The 20,519-nt window shown below is 38.5% G+C and overlaps 1 protein-coding gene across 4 annotated transcripts in view; it reads right to left on the bottom strand.

The window, feature by feature from the left end:
• The window catches only part of klhl4 (kelch-like family member 4), a 47,531-nt gene extending 31,146 nt beyond the window's left edge, over window positions 1–16,385 (bottom strand). Inside the window, exons 1-3 of one of the 4 annotated variants that reach the window (XM_010906043.4) lie at window positions 16,170–16,385; window positions 3,925–4,174; window positions 3,320–3,792 (exon numbers count right to left, since the gene is read on the bottom strand). In XM_010906043.4, coding sequence (XP_010904345.1) covers window positions 3,320–3,783 — 464 coding nt within the window. In that variant the 5' untranslated portion in view covers window positions 3,784–3,792; window positions 3,925–4,174; window positions 16,170–16,385. Of the gene's footprint in view, window positions 1–3,319; window positions 4,175–4,323; window positions 4,682–16,169 lie in introns of those variants that run through there. The other 3 variants (XM_020045227.3, XM_020045228.3, XM_010906044.4) reach the window with 3 other exon arrangements.
• Between the last annotated feature and the right edge of the window lie 4,134 nt (window positions 16,386–20,519).

Below are 20,519 nucleotides of genomic sequence, written 5' to 3'. Positions count from 1 at the left end.
GGTTGAGGTGTTGTTTCTTGGGAAGCAATTAAAGGTTGCCTGGATGTCAGGGATGAACATGTAGGACATATTCAAGGTGGCTAGCTGCCCAATTATGTGAAATATTATGTTGGTATGGTGTGCATCCCAAAAAACTGTCAGGGTAATTTGAAGGAATCTGGCTGCAATAAATAAACATGACTGACATTTGCGGTTTGCAGGAGGCTGAAACGCAGGTTTTCCTAACCTTACAGATTCTGATTTGTTTAGATTAATGAGATTCTGAGAAATTGTGTCAACTAATTTAGAAAGCAAAAGGTAATTGATGACCACCCAGATGGTAGAGGGAATTACGGTGAATATCTTTTTCAAGTACTAAACACATCTGGTTAGCATACAGCTAATGATTTACAGTAATTTAGTAGGTAAATGCCAACCTGTAGAGACATAAATTCCCAACCAAATGTTTACCCCTCAATTCTGTCTCTATGCTGAGACTTTCTTCAATACAAACACAAAGATATTAATGAAAAGCTATTGCTATGCTATCTGATATCCTTCTTGGATAGTGAGTTCTTTTCTGAGAAGTTACACTACAGCCCCAGTATTTTGAGACACTGAAAGAGCTCATGGAATTGCATGACAGCCTTGAAACGAGAGGCTCATAATGACGGGGTCTAATGGTAAAAAGCAGCTAAAGATACACAAATCCACAGAGTTTGATCCTGCTTGCACTCTGACTCTGGGTCCAGATTATTGGCATAACAATGAGTTTGGTGAACAATAAGAGTTCAAGAGCATTGCCTACCCACCGTCTTCAAAACAAAGACCTTGTCATACTAGATATATTTCACTTAATATGAACTCTTACAACTCTCCATCCACCTTAACAGAATGTAAGGAATGTTCCCTCAGATCTTTCCGGTCTTGTTGAATCTTAGGAGGACCTTAGGACTACCTGGCCCGTCGACTTCTGGTTGTCTTTGTCCTTGTTCACCTAGTTTTGCATCTGATCTGGATTTTGCATAAAGACTCTGGACACCGCCTTCCTTATTGACCTGCTGGTCATCTGAACATGAAAAAACATAGAATTGGCCCAAAAAAGTCAGGTAGTCCCTTAATCATCATTCAGCCAGAAGAGGAAAGGTTGCTTTCTATGTATTTTCCTAGGTTAAAAACCTACTAGACAGATTTCCTTGCTGCTATGCATCAATTCCTTGTTGTTGCTCTTTTGAGTTTTAGGCTGGGTGACTGTAAAAGCACTTTGTGACAGCTGCTGATGTAAAAGGGCTTTATGAAATACATTGGAGTAATATGAACAGAAAATAAGCTGGTATTTTCTTGGTGATCATATTTTTACATAAAATACATGACTTTATGTTTACATCCAATTTAATTTAACATTTTCATTCAGTACAGCCTATCCTACAATAAACTCTTCCAATAAGTGCTGTGACGATGAATCATTACAAAATGTAACTCCCCCAATTCAATAATTATGGAAAGCAGATGCTGACAGAGTAATTAATAAATTTGTAAGGGAGGCGAAGAGGAGGTAGAATAGTGATTTAACCATCTGTCTTTGTACTGTGGGAACGATATCACAGCTCAAAGATACTGTAGGCATGCAGTGTAGTGTCAGCACTAGGAAACGTGTTTTGGCAATAGATGGCTATACTGTATATGATATGATTTAAGTAGCATGAGGTATGGGTATGTGATATGGTCTGTGTGCCGAATGGCACCCTATTCCCTAAACAGTGCTCTATTGACTAAGATCTATAGTGCTCTAGTCAAACGTCGAGCAAGAGAATAGTGTTTGATTTGGAACTCAGAGATTGGAGTCTTGTGAAATCTTCGGCCCCTGAACAGATCTTGCAATATTTTACACATTTACTTGAAAGCAGTATGTTTAATGAATGTAGAATGCACGTAATGTATTATTCATCCATAAAATGTTCCGTTGGCAATCCTCCCATAAGCAGAGCATGAACTATTTTAAAATGAGTTTGTATTCATTCCAAATAATTCATGTTTGTTCACCGATTTTCCAGAGCTGCAGGAGTGTCTGGGATGTATGTTGAAAACATTCCATATATCTGCTATATAGTAATACTGAAGATGTAACTTCTCATCTGTGAAAATAGGTTTGAAGTCTCTAAATAACAGAGGAACAGGATCCTATGATTTTTTTTAATTCATTGACATCTTCATGTTCATGAAGCGCTCATCATCACTTTGCCACAGAGGGGAATGAATGGAGATGGATTCGTTTCATCTCAGATTTGCTCCTAGACCTCCACCTTTCAACAACAACAGCAACAGCTGTTAAACTCTTGTAACAACACAACAAGAAAAAGATAGCTCCCTGGAATATCATATTCAAAAGACGTATTTGAATATGATATTTCTGAGGTTGCTTTATTAACATTCGCCAGATATAAACCAACCAATGAGCGGTCAAGTGGGTATACTATTAAAAGAAACATATGGGGGCATAAGTTTAAAGTTAGAATTGTAATCCGTCTCAAAAATCTTCCCTTTCGCCGGAACCAAAATGTCCTCTAGTGTGGATAATTCATATTCATGCGTTTGCCCTTTTTATAAGGCAAGTCTGTCTGCCTGTGTTCACACTCTCTATAGCTCTGTCTGTCTCTCTGTCTCTCTCTTTCTCAATGTTTCTCTCTTTCTCTGATATAATGGGTGTTCTTCCTCTAGCCACTTTTATCTCCTGGGAGGAATACATTAATGTGTGCCAACATCTCTGCTCTGTTGCTGTCTGAGCTGTGGACAACATGGTTCAGACTGAACATCCACCTCTTCTTTTTCAATGACCAAAACAAAGGATGTGTTATCTGCACAATGACAGAAAATTGTCTGGGATAACATGCCTAATGACTTTAAATGAATTTGACAAATATATTATGAAAGTAAAATACCCACCAGGTGAGCTATGAGGGCTGCTGCAACACTAGGAGTTATTTTAAAAACAGTAAGAGCAAATTTGCAGTCTATAGTCTAACAGTCTGTAGAACGCATAACATTACAAGTGAAAAAAAACACACTTGATGACTCCATTTCACTGACAAAAGTATAGTTTGGGCACAGACAAAATTGACACAAAATATTCCAGCTCAATTTAAGTGGAATATCTAAGGCATTCCCCCACTTAATATAATAGCATTTCAACATATTGAAATGTTTCTGCAAAACTGTGTTATCTGCTTGGGCATATAGTTTAAGAAACCAAGATGCTAAAGCGATTATCTTTTGGAATGGAAAACTGCTTCAGGCACCTTTTAATAAGACTGTGATCGTTTTGAGTCACTTCCATCCATACCTGTCTCTTGCTTCTGCCTCTAAGGACTCCTCTACACTCTTCTCATTCTCCAGGCTGCTCTTGAAGCCATCCTCCTTCCTGGTGTTGTTAGGTGAGCTGCTGTTTTTAGGCAGTTCCCCGTCGCTCTGCTGCTGCAGGTTCTGAATAATGTTTGGCTGGTGGCACGGTTGATTACTGGCTCTGACATAGACAGGTGTTGGTCCAGGTGGGGGCACCAGAATACTATGGACCGGACTGTTGCTGTTCTGCTTCCGGAGTCCCCCTCCACTGCCACCTCTGTCCCGAGAGTGACTCTTTAGTCTGGCCTGGACAGGCGTCCCTCTGTGATCGAAGCTCTCTTGAAGGTATCCTACGCCTCCACCTCCTCCTCCACCAGCAGAACTCTGGGAGGAATGGCTGAACCAGCGCCAACGAAGCCTTAGTATCTGTTTCACATCAAACTCCTTCTTCCCTGACACTGACATCCTTTCTTTCTATTCAGAAAAAAAAAAAAAAAGGCTGTCAAATGGACTAGTGTAGAATCCCCCTCCAAAACATGGAGGTGGATGAGGAAAGGGGAGTCTGGTATTCCGGTTCTAGTATGTTCAGTACTGCATGCCTCCCACCTCCTTTTGTTTTCCTTGTTCTTTTAGTGGAGGGCAAGAACCTTCTGCAGCTTTTGTCAGCCTGCGCCTGAGCTTATTTTTCTCCTCCCTCCAACTCCCTCTCTCTCAGCTGCTGCTGTTGCTCCTGCTTCTGCCGGGTAGCTGAGTTAATACACATGCATGATACACTGTCGCTCCCCTCTCTCAGTCTCTCCTCTTCTGTCTCGTTCACTCGTTCCGTGTCCTCACAGCACACACGCGCGCGCACACACTAGAGAACGAAATAGAAATGAGAAACCTTTCAGAAGCCCGGCCCAGTATCCTGTAAGCGGATGGTGTTGGACTAGGGACCACTTCGCCAAATGGAGCGAGCAAAGGAGAAAGGGGTAGGTATCATACACATGGAAGATGAGGTCACACCTTTTCGGAGGAAGTGAAGAAGGCGACAGTACTATCTCCCCAGTCTTCGTCGGTCTTTGTAGCAGGGTAGCGCTGCACCGCTGCACTCATGCTACGCTATCACACATGGCGCGCACACACTCAAACGCATGAACAAACGCACGGACGCTTTTACACAGACATGTATAAACACACACACACACACACTAAATTTGCCTCCACCGCTGTCCCCCCACGTCTCACGGCCTCCCAAGGGAAAATAGGCTCTATCTCTCAATGCAGGTAACCAACCATGCAGACGAATTATTCTCTCCTCTCTTCATCCCACTTACACCAGCGAAAACTCAACATTAGTAATGAGCCTTCAAGGTTGGTAAAATGCTGCTGCTGCTGATCAGTTTCTCAAAGACGTGAAATCGATTTGGTTTTAAATATAGGCTTTTTAAAATATAGGCTATATATATGCTCCTAGACCTCATATTTCAACTACAATATATATATATATATATATATATATATATATATATATATGTAATGTTTTGTATTTATATATAAAACACTACATCCTCTTCAGTTTCTTCTGCTTTTGCCGTACATCTGGTATGCAAATACCATAGGGTTTTCCCAGGGAAAACGTCTCATCCTGTAAATAGACTCTAGCTTTCGGATTAAGTGGATCGTTTGATAGGCTATAGTTAGTGTGGAAGGTAATCTGAGGACAATACAATCTAGGTTGACGGCATCCACAGTTTATTTTTTTTATTTTTTAAACGTGCTGGTTAGGAGCAAAGTCTGCTTTTGCATCTCTACTTTTCTACCCTCAAATTATCTTCATCCACTGAATAATTATTCAAGTTTCACTCATTGTTGAGCATGTTCACATATACAAATACATGTACTGTTAATCCACTGAAGCTCTGCTTCAAATCGTCACCAACATTTTGCTCACCTGCTTTATTTCCCCACCCCTTTTATATGTTATGGAGTTTGGAGATGCAACCTAAACAATTGATATTCTTGAAAAGAAGTATGCCTAAAGACGTATTGCATGTGACGATATGCATGACGATATGCATTTCAGTCGCAAAGTGTCAAAAAACTGTCAGCAGTAAAACCGGACTAAGATGGTCTAAAATGTGTAAAGATGTTTAACAGGGAGATAAGTTACCCCATAAACATTTTGTAAAATCAGAGTATGCTTTCCCAAATATATATTCTAGGTACCGCAAGTTTCCAAATGTTACCCTCAGTAATGTATTTTGGGTAATCACATGATTCTTTTTTTTTTTTTAACTTCAACAAGCATTATGATGGAGTGAGGTTTACTTCCTTATCTCATAACTAATTTGTTTTTTGACTCTGAACATTAGATAGCTGTTGGGTGCAATTTGGTAGCATGCCAAATAGAAGGCATATAAATAGTGTGAACATAGCAAGTAAATATTGTAAGCATAACATATTTTACAAAGGCTAGCCTACCTAAAATTACCTTGACATAGGCCTAATGTTCTTTTTCTCTTGCTTGCGGACGGAAGATTGCTGTCCGTATGCAGTTCTCTTTGGAGCCGGCGTTTTAGTATTGACAAAAGCATCGGGCTTCAAAACCCATTGTCTTGTTGATAAATCGATAGCTATCAGTTCGGTCTGTATATCCCTTTTGTAGTCTTCCACTGTGAAATGCTGAATACACTCACAGACATTCTGCTATTCCGGAAGTGTGTTCAAGTCGTAGTTGGGGTTTCTGTTGCCGCCAACAACATTTATTTTTATATTGTGCACCTGCTAAGATTGTTTTTGTTCTCGTACAGGCTAACAGCCTTCAATACTTCTATTCCAGCAATGATCAATACATGTTTGAACCGACACACATTGTTCATGAGTCTATGTAGAAGATTCCATATTCTCTTAAAAAAATTGTTTTTCATTAAGATGTCCAGGGAACATAAATGTAGCATCAATGTTGTAGCCTATCTGCTGGAGCTCCTCTGTTGGGGTATTAATCCGTGTAATTTTTTACCCAATAGCAGAGGTGACTTGACTCGAGTCTGACTCGAGTCACAATTTTAAGGACTTGTGACTTGCTTGATTAAAATATGAAAATTACTTGACTTGACTTTGACTTGAGGACAAGTTACTTGAGACTTGACTTGAAGTGGAAGACTCGACAATGATTTGAACTAATAATAAACAAACAGCAATACAATTATTTTATATGTTGTGACATCAGCACCACTAATCAGCGTATGTGCCTTTAACGCTGCACAATTCAAACCGCGCCAAACATGGCAGACACAAACGTTAGTCGAGCTCCACAAATAGTATCGTTTGGATACAAGGACTTTGAACTGGACCGTGTGAATAAAAAAAGATATGCCAGATGCAAAATATGCAACAACGTCAAATTTCATTCGTTATTTTAAGAACCACAAGGAAAGGTAAGAAAGTAATCTCTTTATATTCAGTTGAATATGAGCGGGCATGTATATTATTACACGTAGGCTATAATGTCTGTATTAAATGTGGGCATTTTCAAGTGTTTGTGGACTGCGTGTGGAAACTAAAAAGCATTGTGCTTACACCATAACAGTTCACTTTACTGCATGAAAGGCTAACATGGAGGCGCCGATGTACTAGCACCTAAACATTTCGAAGAGGGTTTTTTTTTTACTCATACAGTGTAATTACATATTAGGCAGTTTTTCAGTCACAATAATTAGTTTATAAGGTTGTTATTATTAGCCCTTATTACATGGATTGGCTGAATTCCAGTGCAGAATGCGTGTTATTTCTTGATAACAGACCGTTGCCATGAAAAACAGCGCGTTGCTATGGACGCAGCAGGATTCTAACCAGAGACGGAACGGACTATTTTCTTTAGAGGAAGCAATACAATCGTTTTTAAATCAATGAATTCCTTTTGAAATCAATCTTTTGTGTCAAATTATAGATTTATTTGGTAGGTAGCCATGTAATAAGCGGGATAAGGTATAGCGAGGCGGTTGTTATAGCGAATACAACCCCTTCAGGCTGATTCAAGATCCCTCCGCTTCGTCCCCCCAAAAAATTGTACCGCGGAGGAGAAAAATATTTGATTTTGAAATCGAGCTTCGCACCGAGCACATGTCAGAAACAGAGTACAGTGTTTGTGTGTGTTCATCTCTTTAGTACTGTGACTTGACTTGACTTGAAACTTATAAGGACTCGACTTGACTTGCTTAGTGTGAACCCTTGATTTGACTTGACTTGCTTGATTTATCTGAACTGTGACTTGAGACTTGACTCGAGACTTGATGGTTAAGACTTGAGACTTGCTTGGACTTGACCATGTGTGACTTGTCCCCATCTCTGCCCAATAGTATAACACTGAACCTTTAGAAGTAACACCCTACTGCCACTGAGAGGATAAAATAGCATGCCAACTAGTGAAAGTTGATTCAAATATGCTGCAGACGTGTAGCTCATCTGTCTCCTAGCGTCTTGATGTAAATAAGGTACAGTGGATATAAAAGAAATCTACATACCCCCGTTAAAATGCCAGGTTTTTTAATGTAAAAGAATGAGACAAAGATAAATCATGTCAGAACTTTTTCCACTTTTAATGTGACCTATAATGTGAACAATTAAATTGAAAAACAAACTGACATTTTCGAGGGGGAAAAATGAAAAAGAAAAACCTGTTGCATAAGTGTGCACACCCTCTTATAACTGGGGATGTGGCTGTGTTCAGAATTAACCAATCACATTCAAACTCATGTTAAATAGAAGTCATTACTCACCTACCATCATTTAAAGTGGTAGTGGTAGTGACTAAAGTGACTGATTAATCACAAATAAAGTTCAGCTGTTCTATTTTCCTGACCTTTTCTTAGTTGCATCTCAGAGCAAAAGCCGTGGTCCGCAGAGAGCTTCCAAAGCATCAGAGGGGTCTCATTGTTGAAAGATATTAGCCAGGAGAAGGGTACAAAATAATTGCCAAAGCATTAGATATACCATGGAACACAGTGGAGACAGTCATCATCAAGTGGAGAAAATATGGCAAAACAGAGACATTATCAAGAAGTGTACGTCCCTCCAAAATTGATGAAAAGACGAGAAGGAAACTGATCAGGGAGGCTTCTAAGAGACCTACAGCAACGTTAAAAGAATTGCAGAAATTTCTGGCAAGTACTGGCTGTGTGCTACATGTGACAACAATCTCCCGTGTTCTTCATATGAATGGGCTATGGGGTAGGGTGGCAAGACGGAAGCCTTTTCTTACAAAGAAAAACATCCAAGCACAAGTTTGCTAAAACGAACATCAAATCTCCCAAAAACACGTGGGAAAATGTGTCATGGTCTGATGAAACAAAGGTTGAACTTTTTGGCCATAATTCCAAAAGGTATGTTTGGCGCAAAAACAACACTGCACATCACCCAAAGAACACCATACCCACAGTGAAGCATGGTGGTGGCAGCATCATGCTTTGGGGCTGTTTTTCTTCAGCTGGAACCGGGGCCTTAGTCAGGGTGGAGGGAATTATGAACAGTTCCAAATACCAGGTAATTGTGGCACAAAATCTTCAGGCATCCATTAGAATGCTGAAGATGAAGTTCACCTTTTAACACGACAACGACCCGAAACACAAATCCAAATCCACAAAAGCAAATCCAAATCCACAAAAATCTGCTTCACCAGAAGAAGATTAATTTTTTGGAATGGCCCAGCCAGAACCCAGACCTGAACTCAATTGAACATCTGTGGGATGACCTGAAGAGGGCTGTGCACAGGAGATGTCCTCGCAACCTGACAGATTTGGAGCGGTTTTGCAAAGAAGAGTGGGCAAATATTGCCATGTCAAGATGTGCCATGCTAATAGACTCCTAACCAATAAGACTGAGTCCTGTAATAAAATCAAAAGGTTCTTCAACAAAGTATTAGTTTAAGGGTTGTGCACACTTGTGCAACATGTTATTGTGAGTTTTACATTTTTATTTTTCCCCCTCAAAGATTTCAGTTTGTTTTTCAATTGAATTTTTCACGTTATAGGTCACATTAAAGTTGGAAAAGGTTCTGACATGATTTATCTTTGTGTCATTCTTTTACATCACAAGAACCTGTCATTTTAACAGGTTAAAATGACAGTGGATATTTTTTATATCCACTGTAAATAAGGTGCGCAAATGGCACCCGACATAGTGCACTACCTTTGACTGCTATTGGCCTTTGTTAAAAATGTTGCATTAAATAGGGAATATAGTGCCATTTGGGACAGATAAGGGGAATGTTCCTGAACCAACTGCATTCAATTATTTATTCATAGGCTGTGTGCCTTTAGTTGGCTGTTATACTGTTGAGCCAAGAAAATATTTAACAGTTAGCTAACTGCTAAGATTCACATCCCTTTCTTTTCCTTGGTCTTGAAAAACAACAGAGAGTCCTCCACAACACATGTAGGCCTTTATTGACCACATTTCAATCCATTCATTGTCTTGGTAATGGTAGTTGCATAGATTTTGAGGGTTACGGGTAATTATTTTGGTGTGGATAATGATGCTGAGTTTTGATTGCACATGATTTGTGCAGATTAATTGTGAAAATGTTGTAAATTAAGTAAGACTTGAGTGGGGGTGTTGTATATCTAGGACATCCATGTTTATTAGTTTTTTACACCACCGTTCAAAAGTTTGGGTTCACTTGTTTTCAAAAGAAAAGCACATTTCTGTCAATTGAATTATCATCAAGTTGATCCGAAATACACAGCTGAAAACTGTTGTGCTGTTTAATAAAGCCATGAGACTGGCCTTCTTTAGACTTGTTCAGTATCTTCAGCATGAGAAATAATGGGTTTGATTACAGGCTCAAAATGTCTTCTGGAACTTGATTCTTGTTCTGAGAGGCTTTTCCTTGCGAGAAATTGCCAAGTAACTGAAGATCTCGTATAATGTTGTGTTCTTCTCCCTTCACTGAACAGTGCACACTGACTGAAGGCCAGCATCCCGGAATCACCTCTTCACTATTGACTTTGAGACTGGGGTTCTCCGGGTACTATTTAATGAAGCTGCCAGTTGAGAACCTATGAGTCATCTGTTTCCTCAAACTAGACACTAATGTATTTGTTGTCTTCCTCAGTTGTGCAACGGGGCCTTCCACTCCTCCTTTCTATTCTGTTTACAGCCAGTTTGCGCTAATCTGTGAAGGGAGTAGTACACATCGTTGAAATCTTCAGTTTCTTGACAATTTCTCACATAGAATAGCCTTCATTTCTCAGAACAAGAACAGACTGATGAGTTTCAGAAGAAAGTTCCTTGTTTCTGGCCATTTTGAGCCTGTAATCGAACCCACAATTGCTGAAGATACTAAACTAGTCTAAAGCAGGTCAGTTTTATTGCTTCTTTAATCAGCACAGCAGTTTTCAGCGGTGCTAACATAAGTGTTTTCTAATGATGAATCTGCCTTTTAAAATGATAAACTTGGAATAGCAAACACAACATGCAATTGGCACACAGGAGTGATGAGCCTCTGTACACCTATGTAGGTATTGCATTGCAAATCAGCCGTTTCCAGCTACAATAGTCATTTACCACATTAACTATGTCTACACAGTATTTCTGATCATTTTGATGTTATTTTAATGGACAGAAAATGAGCTTTTCTTTCGGAAACAAGGACATTTCTAAGCAACCCTAAACTTTGAACGGTAGTGTGACTTCCTTATTTAATGTGACTTCCTTATTTGTCAACAAACATTTTGTTTGATTTCTGAACAGCACTGTGTACCACCCTATTTAAATGTATTGGAAGTTGAAATTTAAACAGAGGGTTAATAACAACCGTGAAATCAGTCCTTATATTTCTGAAACATGCACTCTCTCTTACTTTCTGAGAAGAACAGAGACCGGCACAGTAAATGTATGCTGATTTATCAGCTTTATTGCACACTTTTAAGTCCAACACAGATCTTTGTCATTATTCTATCTTTTTCTCTTTACCAAAATGGTAATGAATCAAAGCTAAAGAACACATTATAACTCAGTCCAAGATGCAAGTATTTTATTAAAACAAAAATCAAATATAAAATACTACATAAAAGGGAGTATGTTTGTTATTTGACTGTTGAACATTTTGGGTGTTTCATGCCAGCAAATAGATTTGGGATTAGCTGCCCCAGATTTGATGCCACTATTAGTATGTCTATCACCAGGGCCATGCACAGACATTTCGAGGGGCATCGGCCAAAATTACAAAAAAAGTCTCTTTGGACATATGCAGGCAGCGCAACCCATGTTGGACAGCGTGTGCCCGTCAGCTTCCTCATGACTGGCAGCTTCAGCGGTTAGGCAGAGGGGCAACTCATGCCCGTCTACTTGAGTAGTGCATGTCACACAGATGGACATCGCATGCCCGTCTGAGGTAATGACGCAGATAAGAACGCGATGGGCAAAAAGGCACTTTGACTCTGAGGTCCCCCCAGTCTATCTATGCACTTGCCAGTCTATCACGCAGTACCAGAGGCAGAGCTTTAATCGCAGCCAATCACAGGGGCCCCCAATAACTTTGTCTTATTGAAAGAATTATAGCAAGCAGAATAAAATAATATGATTAATTTGCTAAATACTGTTTAATTGACAGTGAAGTGATAAAAATCTATATTTTTTATGATTCCATAATGCATTGTATGATCGACCAATCTGTGAATGTAGCCAGCGTTGCCAGATGGGCCAGTTTCCTGATTAATTGGGCTATTTTTAATGACAGTGTGTGGTTTTTATGTGGAGTCTGCGGGCGATTGGGCCTATATTGTCAGTGAATCTGGCAACTCTGGGGAATAGCGTTGGATTTTGTCGGTTCGTTTGCTAAGAATCTGAACAGTGGAAAATTAAGTAACAAAACATAAAAATGGAAGGTAGATTATGTCTGCCACTCAGAGGAAAGAAAAGCAATACATTATAAAAATATAAATTAATGATATGTGCCCTTGAGAAACGTCTAGTAAAGAACCACGAGAAAATGGATAGATCTGACGTTACAATAACATGAGCCATGCTTCATATCTGTGACCGGAGCAGCTTTGCAGCTTATAGCGAAAGGGGATTACAGTTATGATCCAGGTCCAAAAGCAGCTAGCAGTGAAGTTTAGTAACTACAGGTACGTTTTGTTGTAACCTAACAAGCTTCTGTTCATCATGGCACGTGAAACGTACATACATTTTTGGGAGTAGTATTCAATATTTATATTATCTGCCTATACTTTTGTTGGGAAATCAGGTAGCAAGACATTTGCGATGGGTTTGTGGTGGTATGGGGGGCCACCGCAGCTAAGGTTCGCACCCTTGGGAGAGAATGCTAAGCTCCGCCACTGCGCAATATGATTTCATGAACTGTTAATCACAAATTAAATAGTGGTGTTCTGTACTTAAAAGCTCTGAAAGATGTTTGGCATGTTTTCTCTATAAACTATTTATGTTAAACATATGGGAGCAGCAGCAGGGAATCCAAGTCACTAGTGGTGTGCATGGATAATCCTTTGTTTTCACGTGCACGTAATGCTTAGGAACTAATGAGAATTATGTTTCTGCATTATCCAAGCGAACATAGGGATTATATTACTAAACAGGAATTCTTCCTCTGTAAGATATACATTAATTTAATAATTGTACATCATAAGCTTCATGTTTAGAGGCACAGTACTGTAAATACAATAATCAAAATCAATAAGATAAAGGTTCCACTGACATAGCTTCCACTTCACGAAAGGTCATCCACTTAATAAATCAATAAATAACACATTTACATGGCTGTAGTGTAAATTAAAGGGTAGCTATAAAATATTTTTCATTACTCACCAAAGTAACAAAATGTGTGGTGAAAGAATGTATTTGTTTTTAGTCAAAATCTGGTTACATATAACAAAAAAAGTAAAAAGCAATGTTGTCATCATAAAGAGAACCCACTGAACTGAGCACTACTGTACAGTTGTGTGCTCAGTTTCAGATACCATGAGCCATCGTTGATTTTCGTCAATATATCATTTGGAATTTTCAGACATGTGACAGGCTTGTTAGCTGCAGTAGCTACCTGGATTCTACTCTCTCAAAGTTGGAGTTAACTTGCTTATTGAGTGTTTCCTTTGTCCTGCGGCCTTTACCATTGGCAACAGCATTGGACTTGGGACAGCAGAGTAGATGTTTTTGAAGAATTTGGAACTGTTCATAATTCCCTCCACCCTGACTAAGGCCCCGGTTCCAGCTGAAGAAAAACAGCCCCAAAGCATGATGCTGCCACCACCATGCTTTACTGTAGGTATGGTGTTCTTTGGGTGATGTGCAGTATTGATTTTGCGCCAAACATACCATTTGGAATTATGGCCAAAAAGTTCAACCTTGGTTTCATCAGTCCATTATACATTTTCCCACGTGCTTTTGGGGGACTTGATGTTTTGTTTTTTTCTTTGTAAGAAAAGGCTTCCGTCTTGCCACCCTACCCCATAGCCCATTCTAATGCTTTGGAAATTATTTTGCACCCTTCTCCTGACTGATATCTTTCAACATTGAGATCCCTCTGATGCTTTGGAAGCTCTCTGCAGACCATAGCTTTTTTCTGAGATGTAACTAAGAAAATATCAGGATAATCCTACTAGAACAGCTAAACTTTATTTGTGATTAATCAGAGTCACTTTAAATGATGAGTGTAATGGTGTGTAATGACTTCTATTTAATGAGTTTTAATGTGATTGGTTCATTCTGAACACAGCCACATCCCCAGTTATAAGAGGGTGTGCACACTTATGCAACCAGGTTATTGTAAGGTTTTTATTTTTCATTTCCCCCCCTCGAAAATCTCAGTTTGTTTTTCAATTGAATTGTTCACATTATAGGTCACATTAAAAGTGGAAAGAGTTCTGACATGATTTATCTTGTCTCATTCTTTTACATCACAAAAACCTGGCATTTTAACAGGGGTGTGTAGACTTTTTACATCCACTTTACATTCCTCCCAGTTATGTTTATGTTGCCATTACTTTAAGGGTCTACTTTTCTAATAAGAATGTTTTTAGTAAGTCATTAATCAGAGACCATAAAATGTAGTGACACATTCTTATTATTACCCCAGGTGGTCTTTTAACTGCAACACTAGTTCATAGACTGGGGTATCACAATTTAAACAGAACTAGACTACACATCTAGTCTCCCTGAAAATAAGTACGAATTGAACTATTCAAAAATTATGTTTTTGAAATGTTCTTTTCTGCACTGATTTGTATTTGTCCTTAGTTTCTGGTATGTCAGTAGAGACAATTTTTGATTATTTAAAATGAAAATCTGCTACTGTATTTAACATTAGGGACAAAACAGTACTATAGTCATCTATGACAATGTACTACATGTAGATGAAGCTAAATCAATTCCTAAATGTAGGTAGGAATAGACCCTACGCAGATGCAGATAGATCTGAAAACCTAAACTGTAAATACAATATGAGCCATTTGGTATATCTTCATTCAACATGGTACAATGCCAAATATAGGCAATCCAACTCTGAATCATATCATACGACATTATTAACTGTTAAACTGTCATTAAAGGTAAGCAATCCAAGTATTTTTACTACAATTAATTGAAACAACCTAGTGCATTCCTCATATCCCAATTATATTTCTCAAGAACACCATCAGCAGTAACTCCCCATGCAAGCAGTTAAAATTTGGGGAAGCTAACCAGATTAACATCTGGCTTGATGGGTGACAGACTGGCTAGTGTGTCCTCTAGTGTGCTCCCTCACCTGTGGTCATTTTTCCTGGCTACAATATGCACTAGAAATTACAATGTATGATAATAAAACACCTTATAATGTGTGTGTGAAAATTCAGGTTGGGATTTAATCCAATTAGCGGTAAATCTCCATTATGTTGTGTTTGACATTTAATCATTTAAAGATAATTTTGGATTATGCAGACATGCAGCATTACAGTGAATTCTTCTCTGCAAAAATTAGTATAATCGCCAAAGGATTTCAAATTTTCTTTACAGAAATTTTAAACTTAAAAGAAACACACTTTTGTTATTATAGTAGCCTAACTCATTATTTGAAACAAGGCAACATATGCATGGCCCAACATACAATGCTATGCTCACCAGTAACATTTGGAATGTAATTAAAATGCAACACTTTTATGTTTCACACACACATTCTCCCTATTTATCCCTACCTATATCTCTTATCCAATTAACAAAGCAAAAATGTGTTACATGGTGATCTAAAACAGCATAGTTTCAATACAAATGCAACAATCAGCGTATAGTCATTTGTTATCCAAAACAACTACTGAGTCTCAGTGAAGAATGGGAATTGTATACAAGCAATGTCCACACTCCTTAACTCTGAAACACTCCTTAACTTTGCTAAGACTTCTGACCTGCGTCCATGACCATGATGACATCAGGGAAAATTAAATGCAATGTCCCATATCTGTCTGAGGCTGCAGATTAAGTTACTTCATGACTCAATAGAGTGATATTTAGTACATTTTATGGATGTTAAAGCTAAGGCAAGGACATAGAGTGAAAGGGCAATTGGAGTTACGTTCCAGCTCCAGTCAAAGACTCCTGTGTCATAAGTAGCATGAGTATCCTCAGGTACAAATGCTCAGGTACATTTAGATCTTTCTTCTAACTTGCTCCAATAGAAAACACAACAGGCAAATAAAATGTGCAAAACACCAAAGGCCTTCAATTTGTCATTTCTAGTGTATACCTATAGATAAGGCAAAAGGATGAATATAACAAATCAAGAGTATCTCGAATCAAAGAATATCTTTATCTAGACGTTTACAGCAACCACTCAAGCCTGCAAGACAAGTTGCTAGCTTTACACAGAAAATGTTTCTTACCCGTCAAAGGAATCCTGTATACTATGGTTGTGCCTTTGAACCGTTCTTATAATCCTCTCGCTAGACTATTTGATATCTGTAATACCTAAGAAAAACCTTGTAAACACTAACTGCTGCAAACTTTTTTTTAGCAGTTAGTGTTTTTTTCTTTGAATTTGGTTCCCCATGTACCTCCCTCTCCTAAGCTGACAAATATTTTGCCTACACAAAGGAAAAGAGCACTTTCCTCATTTAAAGGAATTTCCTGAAGAGTTCCTTCCTTTACGCTACCTCAACAACAATTTCATTTAAACAACCAAGAACACAGAGGAACACATTTCCTGTGTTCTTGGCAAAACACTGCTTGGACAATGGTAGGTTACAGCTACACCACATACAGGATGTGAGCCAAATGACACTCTATCTCCTCCATAGTTCTTTTCTTTTGACGAAGGCCAATAGGGCTCTGATAAAAAAATATATTGGAAATAGGGGGTTAGGCCTTATAGCTCCTACTCAAATGTAATCACGTCTCTGAATAATCAAAGTATTTCCTTATATAGGGATATTGATCCTTTTACATAATCTAACATCATTATTGTTAGCTAAGCTGATCATATTATTACACACAGACACTCAGTGGCCACAAAATACACCATATGCCTTACATACTGCTACTATAGAACAATTCCCATTATTTTGTGACCTGTGGTTCTTCAGTGTTATTGCCTGACAGCTTTCTTTGCATGAAATTCTCTGTATTTTGAAATAGTTCTAAAATTGCTTATGTTATAGCATACACTGGGCCTATATGAATCCTACACATTTTTTGAGAACATGAAGATATCCCATTTACTTTGTTTCTCGGCTGAAGTTACCAGGTTGTTTGGGTGCCTGGTAAAAATAATTACCATTTTATTCAAATGTTGACTTGTCCAGGATCATTTACAGTGTTGGAATTCAAGTTTTAGTGTCCTTCTAAACTGATTTAACATATGCATCAATACATAATTAGGGAGTTTTCGTAGCCACTGTACTTCAACACTGTTGTTGCTAACTCCTTGTTGTTTCAGGCTGGGTGTTTTGTAAAAGTCCTTTGTTTCAATTGCTGATGTAAAAAGGGCTATATAAATAAATTAGATTTTGATTGAAATTTCTTCAATAGACTTCAACAGATAGACACATAAAAGCTGTTTTAATAAAGCAATTGCAGTTAAAATAGCAAATGCAGTGTTTGGTAAAAAATTTCACAACCCTTATTGGTTATGGTCAAGCTATGCCATTAAATGAGAGCAGCATTCCTGTTTTCAAAACAATGAGTCCCATAATAATAAGAGAAGTACCACAATGTAGGATAAAATAATTAGTTTTGGGTTATATTGAGGTAAAAGTAGTTTATTTCCTCAATTCTTGAAGATCACAGATTTTTAATCTGTAATAAAAAAGAAATCTGTCTCTTAAAAGTAAATTAAAGTAATCAGACTACATTACAGAGTTTGTTAGTTATGTTACAGATACATATTTTGGACAGGTGACTAGTAACATTTGAAAAATCACCTACTCAACCCTGTGTATATTTATACTTTCTTTTAATTGTTATTACTGTTTGTGTCATAAAAAGCTAGAAAACCCATGTTGATATGCTCAGGAAGGTACAAAAATATACCATCATAATGGAGTACAGTGTTACGTCTGTGAAGGAGCAAGTTGCAAGACATCTCTAAACTATGAAAATGTCAAGACGTCTATAAGATAGAATACCTTCAACCAACCTTTTTTTTTACATATTTTTGTAACATGTTTCCTTTTCTTGTTTCATTTCAAATTCTAAATCAGATAAAGTTGTAATATGCTGATTGTCTTCACTGCATACCTGACCCCTCACATTATGCTTCAAGCAGGTAATTAAGCCCCAAATCATCTCTGATCAGGTCTTTCATAACAATATACCCTATTATAACATTTTTATCAGTAATTAATAAAAACAGTGGGGACATTATACTATTTGTTCTATGTCTGTATGTGAATTATGAAATTACCACTTTATGCAAATCTGCAAGCAATGTGACATGTAACAATGTTACCATTTCATCATCAATTTCCAATGTAAGCATATCTTGCTGATTGTAGCTTTATTTAGTGCTTATAGAAACAATGTTTTACAGTAAGCTGTAAACTGTAGCAGTTTGATGAGCTCTGACTAGTACATGAATAGTACAAATTAGGACTGAGGCAACAAACGCTAAAAAACTAAACCTGGTGAATTATCAGACAATTTATTAGGTCAATTGGCAACAGGTCAGTGACATGATTGGGTATTAAAAGATAATTCCAGAGAGGATGGTTCTGTCAGAAGTGAGAATGGGGATGCAAAAAAGAAACCATATACAAGCAAGATCCAGAACCACCACCGCCTTCTCTGGGCCCAAGCTAATTTAAAATGGACTGAGGCAGTGTCGAAAACTGTCCTGTGGTCTGACAAATCAAAATGTTAAATTATTTTAGGGGATTATTGACGCTGCGTCCTCCAGACTAAAGAAGAGAGGGAGCATCCGGCTTGTTATCAGCACAGTTCAAAAGCCAGCATCCATGATGGTATGGGGTTGCATTGGTGCACATGACATAGGTGACTTGTACATGTGTGAAGGCAGCATTAATGCTGAACAACATATACAGGTTTTGGGAAAACATATGCTGCCATCCAGACAATGTCTTTTTCAGGGAAGGCCTTGCTTATTTCAGCAAGACATTGCCAAACAACATTCTGCATGTATCACAACAGCATGGCTCCATAGTAAAAGAGTCTGGGTGCTTAACTGGCCTGCATGCAGTCCAGACCTGTCCCCTACTGAAAACATTTGGTGTATTATGAAACGAAAAATATGACGAGTCCCCAAATTGTTGAGCAGCTGCAATCTTATATCAAGCAAGAATGGGAATACATTTAACTTTCAAATTAAAGCAATTGGTCTCCTAAGTTCCCAAATACTTACAGACTATTCGGAAAAGAAGACGTGATGCCCCTATTCCAACTTTTTAAACATGTTGCTGACATCAAATTCCAAATGAGCATGTATTTCAACAAGCAATAAAATGTCTCAGTTTCAACATTTGGTATGTTGCCTTCATTGCCGTTTTTAGGCCTAGGGGTATTGTCCCAGATCTTTTATGAATAGCCCCAGATCTCAAATTATTTATATATATTTTATTTTATATAAATAATTTATTTTATATCAATATTAAAAAAAATAGCCCCTGATCTATCCATCTGTAATTCTGATCATGCATTAAAGCGCAAATGTTTTGGGTCCTTGTGTGTCATTCAAACAGCAGATCTACTTCCCACTATATGGAATTAGTGTGAGCCTGTTGAGAGAAAGAGAGTGATTGCACAGGTTACAGGGCTAGTAATTTTGCCATCTGATTCTGGCGGAATATATATATAACAATATATACGATAATATTTTCGTAAATCACATTGTATGATTTTTAAGTAATTCATTTGCATTTTATTGCATGACATAAGTTTTTGATACATCAGAAAAGCAGAACTTAATATTTGGTACAGAAACCTTAGTTTGCAATTGCAGAGATCATACGTTTCCTGTAGTTCTTGACCAGGTTTGCACACACTGCAGCAGGGATTTTGGCCCACTTCTCCATACAGACCTTCTCCAGATCCTTCAGGTTTCGGGGCTGTCGCTGGGCAATACAGACTTTCAGCTCCCTCCAAAGATTTTCTATTGAGTTCAGGTCTGGAGACTGGCCACTCCAGGACCTTGAGATGCTTCTTACGGAGGGAGGGAGGTTGTTGGCCAAGATCTCGCGATACCTGACCCCATCCATCCTCCCCTCAATACGGTGCAGTTGTCCTGTCCCCTTTGCAGAAAAGCATCCCCAAATAATGTTTCCACCTCCATGCTTCATGGTTGGGATGGTGTTCTTGGGGTTGTACTCATCCTTCTTCTTTCTCCAAACACGGCGAGTGGAGTTTAGACCAAAAAGCTCTATTTTTGTCTCTTCAGACCACATGACCTTCTCCCATTCCTCCTCTGGATCATCCAGATGATCATTGGAAAAACTTCAGATGGGCCTGGACATGCGCTGGCTTGAGCAGGGGGACCTTGCGTGTGCTGCTGGATTTTAATCCATGACGGCGTAGTGTGTTTCTAATGGTTCTTTGAGACTGTGGTCCCAGCTCTCTTCAGGTCATTGACCTGGTCTTGCCGTGTAGTTCTGGGCTGATCCCTCACCTTCCTCATGAACATTGATGCCCCATGAGGTGAGATCTTGCATGGAGCCCCAGACCGAGGGAGATTGACCGTCATCTTGAACTTCTTCCATTTTCTAATAATTGCACCAACAGTTGTT

The sequence above is a fragment of the Esox lucius genome, chromosome 4 (assembly GCF_011004845.1).
Source record: "Esox lucius isolate fEsoLuc1 chromosome 4, fEsoLuc1.pri, whole genome shotgun sequence".
NCBI lineage: Eukaryota > Metazoa > Chordata > Actinopteri > Esociformes > Esocidae > Esox > Esox lucius.
The sequence above is the reverse complement of the archived record's forward strand: the minus strand, read 5'-3'. Positions and strand labels throughout refer to the sequence as shown.